At 41.2% G+C, this 8,474-nt stretch overlaps 1 protein-coding gene across 17 annotated transcripts in view; it reads left to right on the top strand.

The window, feature by feature from the left end:
- The first annotated feature begins 166 nt into the window (after positions 1 to 166).
- PBRM1 (polybromo 1) overlaps positions 167 to 8,474 on the top strand; it is a 56,480-nt gene continuing 48,172 nt past the window's right edge. For 9 of the 17 annotated variants that reach the window (XM_081900204.1, XM_081900214.1, XM_081900203.1 and 6 more), the window contains exons 1-2: positions 3,379 to 3,509; positions 8,026 to 8,178. In XM_081900204.1, coding sequence (XP_081756330.1) covers positions 3,462 to 3,509; positions 8,026 to 8,178 — 201 coding nt within the window. In that variant the 5' untranslated portion in view covers positions 3,379 to 3,461. Of the gene's footprint in view, positions 178 to 3,378; positions 3,510 to 8,025; positions 8,179 to 8,474 lie in introns of those variants that run through there. The other 8 variants (XM_081900206.1, XM_081900205.1, XM_081900215.1 and 5 more) reach the window with 4 other exon arrangements.

The raw sequence follows: 8,474 nt of genomic DNA, 5'->3' as shown, positions 1-8,474 counted from the left end.
GCTGGCTGCTTTTGCGACAGCGGCGGGCTCCCCTGCGAGCGAGTGAGCGAGCGAGGCTGAGCGGCAACAGTGGCGGCGACGCCGACAGCGCGGGGGGCCGTGGCGGCGACGGGGGCTGAGCGCGGCCGCGGCTGCAGGAGGCGGGGAAGCAGCGGCAGTGGCGGCGGCGGCGGCTGGGTAAGGCGAGGCGGCGGGCGAGCGAGGCGGCGCTGAGCAGGGCGCTCGCGGGGAGGGCAGGGCAGGCAGGAGGCCGCGGCGGGTTTCCCTTTGTGTGGCTGCGGAGCTGCTGGCGGGTCGCTTTCGCCCCCGACCCCCTGCCCGCCCTGCCTCACCGCCTCCTCATTTCCCCCTTCGCCCACCCACCCGCTCGCTCCCCACACGCATCCCCAGTCGCCCCCCAGATGGAACAAGAGCTTGGCCCTCGGGAGACCCTGAATGAACTCCTAACCCTCTTTCCCCCCACTCTGAATTCACACGCCTCTCTCACACGCGACATCACTTTGCAGACGGTTCCGTGTTTCTTGTTCGCAGCTGGTTTTCCTTCTCCTCTTAAACCTTACCCCCCCTCCCCACCCACCCCCATTTACATATTGGCTTGATTTGTTTTGTTTTCCTTCAACTGCGATTTTGGAAAACTTTTAATTTTTCCCTCTCGAAATTGCAAGCATGAACTTCCGCGTGTGAGAAAATGATCTGAAGTTTTCACAGTGGTACGGGAGCAGGACGCACTGCACTTGTCAAAAGCGACACTGGTCTCTTCTCTGAGAGATCTACCCCGCCTTGAATTTTAAGCATATGGAGGTGGCTGCCCCCCCTCATTTCCCGTATTAATACCGTCTAGAAAAATAAAGTTAGTACTTCGGGTGGTCACTGCATGTCCTTTAAGACCATGACTTAAAGCATAAAGTGGAGTTCTCCTTTCCAAAGAGTTACACTGTTGAGAAAGTGACAAACAGGATGAATGAAAAATGCAGGAATTGTGCACATGGTACTTCAGCAAATATAAATAGTGCTGCTATCTAATGTAAGGGCTATTGCATTTCTAAGGGCTGGTTTTCTGTGTTTAAATTTCAGGAAGGCTTACATTTAGGTGGAACATATATTTTAGAAAGATATCAAAAACAGTGTTTCCTACATAAGAAGTGCTATGTTTCTCATTGCTAGGGAAGCATTCCTTACAATTTGAAACAAACTGTAAAAGCCTTAAGAGGCTACTATCTGGTGGTATTTCCATATATTATCTAACTTATTGACAGAATCTGAAATGGGCTGGATCTCTTGTGGGCAGGGTGGGCTGGCAGGCTGCTGAAAACATTCTTGCTTAGACAAGCCTACCCAGATTATTAGAAAGCTGATATAAATTTTAATCTGTTTTAGTATTTTAACTTTTTATATGGTTTAAACTATTGTTGTATAATTTTATTATTTTAGCTTTTTGTAAATTGCTATGAGGGTTTTTTTGTTTTTGATTTGTTTCCCTAACCCTTTTTTCTGCTGAAAATTTTCATCCCTTAGCTATCTGCAGGTAGGTGTGAAAGTTAATCAAGAAAATAACACAAAGGAAAGAATTTCTCCCAGCCTGATCTGGGTCGGGTCATTCCGATTTGGGTTAGGGAAGTGGGCACATCTGCTTTGGGTTAAAAAATTTTGGGGGAATTCTAAAAAAGGGGTACATTGATGTAAAGGTAACATCTAGTTAACCTGAAGGGATACAGAGCAAGCTGCACATAGACTGTCTTATAATAACCCTATATTCAGTTTACCAATTCATGACTGACAGTAGGAAGATATATATTACCAGGAAAACATTGTAGATGATTCACAGAATTAAAGGTTGTATTCAAAGCAACACTAAGGAAAACGTTTCATCAGTGCTTGGATTTCTCCTTGTGTGACAGAACATTGTCTTGCTCTTCTCCCCAGAGGCCCTGTTCTGGAGGTTTCACCAACACTCTAGAACATAATTTGGGGTGGGGTAGATAGAGAAGTGGGGGGAACCCCATTTAATACTGCCCTAAGTTTCTAATCTTGAACTCTACTTAGAGAATCAGGTTTCAGTTCTCTCTACTCATTGATTGCTACTTCTGAATAAGCAGGTATAGGATTAAACTGAAAGTCCCATTTAAGTTTGTGTGATGAACTTCTGAAAAAGCATAGATAAAATTATGCTGTGTGATGGTAAATAGCATTCCTGACTACTGCTGCCCTCCAGAAAACCAGGAACAAAACAGGTCCTGGAGTACCTCTATACTGCATACCTGCTCTCTCAGGAGGTATGATACAACAGGTAAATCCCAGATCATTTGAATCTTCAAGCATCAGTTCCTCTGGGTTCATTTCATTTGTCAGTATCAGTCTATAACTTCATCTGAGCATTGGCTCATGGAATCTACACCTGGCTTGGATGTACAATAAAAACAAAGTTGGGTGTTGCCAATATAGTAATGATTCAAAACTATGAGTGATATGTCTCAGTACTTCATATAGATGCTAAGTGGTTGATATGTAGGCGTGTTTGTATAGTTTTTGCATTTTCAAAATAAATACAATTATTGACCTTGTAATAAAACATAGATGCATGTTTCTGATGATGAGGACAGTACTAGACTTTTCTATTTTTGATCACACTGTGCTGTGGATACCAATCAACATATTCTTCATAATGAAGTATTTAAAAATATTTAAACTATTGTGATTTGTGAACTGCTTATGCTATATGGGCAGTGAATTCCATACAATTATAGCCTCATTCTTGGAATTATGTGAATTGATTATTGCAGTTCTGCCCTATGAAAAACAATAGGAGTTTTAAGATCGTAATCTAATACTGTACTGGGCATGGGGAGTTTCACTTGCTCAACAGGAGTTCTCCTTTCTCTTCTCTCATTTGAGTGCCTTCAAAATTTTCTCTGGAGGACCCCCCAACCCTCTTGCTCAAATTTTGAAGGGTGGGCTGCAGGGGAGAGGAGGGGGAAGTTCCATGGTGCTAGTGGAAGTCTGTTGCGATATTGGAATCGTGGCACTGAATATGACCCTTCCAGTTTTCGTCAGAATGGGACTGCACCCTTTGTTTACTTGTTAAAAGAATGCACTTTTAGTCCTGAGCTTAAAATAGGGCTCAGGAACCCATGTTGAACTTGAATTTGTAGGTATGCTAGGATTTGTAGTGCAACAATATCTAGAGGGTCACAGTTCCCCCAGCCCTGGAATGTTATGTGAATGGGGTCTTTGTGAAATGGCAATGGCCTAATATATCTACTGCATTTTCTCTGTTTTGCGTATATCTTTCCTTAACCATTCTTCTTGATTCCTTAATTTACCTATTCTTCCCTTTGTTTTCCTTTTGTTTTTCTTTCCTTTTGTTGTCTTCTCTTTCAGTTTTGCCTGTACTAATACAACTGCTGAATTGGTGCTTTAAGGATTTGCCTTTTCTCAGTTTCTTTACTTGCCTATCAGACATAATGAGGAGACTGGCTTTTCGTGGTGCTGGTTGTACTCTGGTAAATCTGGTAATTTACTGCTAATGTGTGTGCCATTTTGTCTCTTTCACACATCTCAGGCATTTTTGTTTCATATTTGGCATGACAGATCATACTTGTTCATTTACCTCGTTCATGAGTTTTTAATTAATCTGGCTCTCAGGGGTAAATGCAAATGTTTAACAAAATTACTCTAGAGTAGTGATCATGAGTGGTATCCAACTACGTTCTAATTAGAGTAGACTCACTGGGAGAAATTCAGCATTGTGCTGCAGCAATAGTTCTCTCAATGTAAGTCTTTCTATTTGCCAGATAGAACAGTCGCCCTTTCCCTGCACACTTTTCTGGGGATTCTCCCAATTACCCCAAAACAAATTTCTGGCAGAAGAGACAGAGGCCCAGTGTGCTAATGGAAGTCCTGGTGTAGGCTTTTGCTAATAGCACTTGTTAGTTGAATCCAGTCCATTGAAACTAATGGACACAAGTTAGTCATGCCTATCAATTTCAATGGATCTACTCTGAGTAGGACTAACCATGACTAGAGCCCAATCTTTCTTTTCTTTTCTTTTTTAAAAGAAGTGGATAATGTAGTTAGGGGGATGTTGTAGGTCTGAATGTGCAGTTTATTTTGTCTTAGTTACCACTTTAGAAACCAGTTAGATTTTATTTTATTTTATTTCTCATTTCCAAAATTAGTGATTAGAGTTAGAATAGCACTGTGCATTGAGAGTGCTGCTATTTGTTTTTTAATGAATGAATATGGAATAATGCTTCTGGATCCTTTGTTGACTGCTCGTTTAAGGCAGGATTTGGTATTTTATGGAGCATCAAAATAGCATTTATACATTGCAGAAGTAAAAACATTGGGTTAAGTTCATTGTAGTCTGAATGATTTTCATGTTATCTGTTCTTCAGACTCTTTGAACAGTCCAGGGAAATTAGTTCTATATGTATTGTGTCTGCAGTTTGATCAAAAGACTACAAAAGAATAGTTGAATAGATTTTGCTTTCTTTAAACGTGGAGGTTGTTCCTTCTGTTTCAACTGCGCATTCTTCATGTTAAACATTAATACTCTTTGAAAAAGTAGTTGTTTTAGCATTTGGAGGAAGTTAAGAAGGAAATGTGTATGGATAATCCCTTCCAACATTGTTTTGAACATCAGGCTACAATGCTTCTATTTTTAAAAACCTTGTCTGTTAGGCAAATTTGTGGGCTAGCCATGCCCATAAGTCCTGAAGGCATATTATTTTCAGTATTGGAGGCAGTAAATAGGCCTTTGAATTTCTGTTGTTGGTGATCAGAAGTGGGATAGTGTTACTGTGCTCATGTCCTACTTTGTCTGGTTGGCCACTGTGAGAGCAAAATTCTGCACTAAATAGGCAGGGTTCTCCTGACTGGTGCACTCTCCAGGAAACTTCCATTTGACGTGGCTTTCTGTGGCATGTCTGACATAATTATTCCAATCCAGAGAAAGTTAGTAATACTTGTCAGCACAATCCTAACCATGTCTTCTCAGAAGTACTGTATGTTCTATTGAATTCAGTGGGCCTTAATCAGTGTTAGAAAATCCCCCAGGCCTGGGTCCAATTCCAACCACATGGAGATCTCTGGATACCAGGTTGGTGACTGACATCTCCATCTGGCTAGCTTCTCCAGTTTTCTTAAGCAGGTAAGCATAAGAGATTATTTATGGCATTTATATCCCACCCTTTTCTCCAAGGAGTACATGGTTCACCTCGCTCCTCAGTTAATCCCTACAATGACCCTGTGAGGTAGGTTAAGAGGCTGTGAATGGCCCAAGGTTATCCAGTGAGCTTCATGACTGAGTGGGGATTTGAACCCTGATCTCCCAGGTCCAACACACTAACCACTACACCACACAGGCTTCTACTTTTGCTAAGGGACAGCTATATAAATTAAGTAGGTAAATAAGTATAGGGAAAGCAAAATGTCACTTAGAGAAGGATCTGAAATATTTTCCTTGAAGCTTGAATTTGTTTTATTCTGGATTGGGTTTTTTTCCTGGATTGTTTTATTGGATGTTTTGATGTGCTGTAAAACACTTTGAGATTCTTTCTTTATAAAGTAGTATAGAAATGAAATTAATAACAACAGCAGCAGCAACAACAAATCCCACCGCAAAAAAGGTGCCTAGCTATTCTGTTGTAGTGACTGTAACCCAGGTTTAAGGTGCCATTTAGCAATTAGCTGATATATCTGAGTTTCTAACACTGGTCTTAATCCCAGGTAAACAGAATTAGAATTGCAGCCTAAATCTTGTTGAAATCAATAGTGTGAGATAATTATGACTCACTTGTCCTCTGTTGATTTTATAGGATCTTAAGTGCTTTTTCTAGATCAGGAATTATGTGAGAAATAGTCCTGAGGGACGGGTTACATGTTGTTTGGGCTTACCTTGGTAAGGCCTCCTTCTTCCTGAAGTAACATTTAGAAGTTCTTACTATGTGACACATTCTCACGTTTCTCTATCCCAAGTCCATATAACTGACTATATCTGGTGGGTGAGGGAAACGTGCCGTTTCATGTGGTTTCGTTCATTACTGAAAGGATGGGAAAGGCCATGGGGATGCAGTTTTGGTGTAGTATGTCATCTTACTCTCCGTTATTCCACTACCACTAACGAAAGTAACAATACTGGTGATTTTGAATAATATTTTCTTTTCAAGATCTTGAGAGTGCTTTTTGTAAGTACTAGATTAGTTTAGATCAGGCACATCCAACTCCAAAGAGACTGCGATCTACTCCCACTATTAAAAAACTGGCAGTGATCTACCCATTGTCATTGCCAAGAGTTGTTGAACTTTTTTGCAGAGGGAGGTCAGAGTTGTTAAGTTTTTTGGGGAGATCAGGAGAACCACAGAAACTGCATCAATTGATCCCGCGATTGACCTGGAACACCCCCCCCCCAATTGAACAGTAGATCGTGATTGACCTGTTGCACATTCCAGGTTTAGATAATGGATTATGTCCAACCCTACAGAACAGATTTAGGCGGGGGGGGGGGCAGGAGGGTGGAGAGGAGGGCGACATTGTTGGATGTCACTCAATATTTTTTAAATTCATTGTAAATTTTCTGATTTTTTAAACACTTTTAGCTGTAAAGGTTGTGGTCCTTGAAGTCACCATCATGTACTGTGGTCAGAGACACCCGCCTGGACCTGCAAAATATATTAATTGCTCCTGCCAGATTGAGATGATGTCTAGTGACCCACAAACTGTGTATATTCACTTTACAGTCAGATTATTATTATTATTATTATTATTATTATTATTATTATTAAAAATGTCTAAACAGAATTGGGCCATAATGTAGTTGTTTAGAAAAAAATTGTTTGCACTAATAATTGTGGGTCATAATATAGTTGTTTAGAAAAAAACGTTTGTGCTAATAATTGTGGTAGTATATTTGTACCTTGGTTCTTGAACGTAATCCGTTCCGGAAGTCTGTTTGATTCCGGAAACATTCAAAAACCAAGGAGCGGCTTCCAATTGACTGCAGGAGCTTCCTGCACTCAATTGGAAGCCGTGTTGGACGTTCAGGTTCCAAAGAACGTTCAAAAACCAGAACATTTCTGGGTTTTTGGCGTTCAGGAGCCAAAACGTACGAGTATCAAGGTGTTCAGGAACCAAGGTATGACTGTATAGGTTTTACACCTTTTTCTTACATTCTTTTTAAGTTGGGGAGGGGCATCTTTCATTCAGAATTGATGCTGTCATTGGATCACTAACCAAGAAGAGAGAGGTTTTGTTGTGGTTACCCTATGAGCTATTTGGTCTTGGGACCCGTAGCAGGTGGCATGGTGCAAAGTGAATCAATCATTTTGCTGCCTTGCCCCTCTCCCTCCAGATAAGCAGTAGTGACTCACTTGCCAGGAGGTTAGGTAAGTGCCTCTGCCTTTGCCCCAGCGCACTGCGTGCTACTGCTTAGAACCATTCTCTAGTACAGTATAGAGATATGAAAGCCCAGCGGTTGGGGCAGGGGGAAATAGGGGAGCTGGATTTCCCTCTAGGTTGTGTACTTTTTCTGGGCCTTCACATCTTCTCTAGCATTCTCAAAGGCTGCAGGCCACAGTAAAATTTGTAATGGACTTTGCAGCCTTGTCTGAACCGTGGGCAGATGTTAAGTAAAAAAGCAAACAAAAATAGATTTTCATGGTTATCTCTGCTTCTGCTTAGAGTATCAGCGATACATGCAATAAAATCTGTAGTACAATTAGGAAGGCTGCATCAGAATTGGTACTCTCACATATGTCTTGACTTTAATGCTCATTACTTCATCATGTTTTTGTCATCCATATGCCTTGATATTACAGTGATGACTTGGCTTAAGCAAAACCACACTAAATAGATTGCTTTGTTGGGCAAGCTTGCAGAATGTTGGTCAAGAGTTTAGCTGTGTAGCATCAAAAAGTGTCACTATCTCATTTATGCAGAATTTAGAGGAACTTTAGGTTCCACTTCTTGTCACCCTGTGAGTGACAAGATAGAAAGCCTCATGTTTAAGAGCGCTTTTTTTAATTATAGAAGAAGTTGGATTCCATGGGTTCCAAGAGGCGAAGGGCTACCTCTCCTTCCAGCAGTGCCAGTGGAGATTTTGATGATGGCCACCACTCCACAACTACACCAGGCCCAAGCAGGAAGAGGAGAAGACTCTCCAACCTCCCTACAGTCGATCCTGTAAGTATTTTTTAAATGTCATGCTACCATGGAAATAGACTGAATACACGACTGCTATTCTTTTACAAAGAAGTTGAAATATAACTTAACTCCTAGATTTTTCTCAACGCTTCCATAGCCCAAAGCAAGTGGAGTGGCTAAGAACACGTGCTGTAAGACTAGCATTATCACTTAAAATGTTAGCTCAGTTTTGAATTCTCCAGGTAGTTTAATCCAAGTTGTTGCCCTTCATCCTCAGCCTCTTATCTATAATATGGAGAATCTAATGCAGTCTGTATAGGATTCTTGTAAGGAGA

This window comes from Podarcis melisellensis (genome assembly GCF_964234715.1).
Source record: "Podarcis melisellensis genome assembly, chromosome: 2".
Lineage (NCBI taxonomy): Eukaryota > Metazoa > Chordata > Lepidosauria > Squamata > Lacertidae > Podarcis > Podarcis melisellensis.
This window is presented reverse-complemented; position numbering and strand designations above follow the sequence as displayed.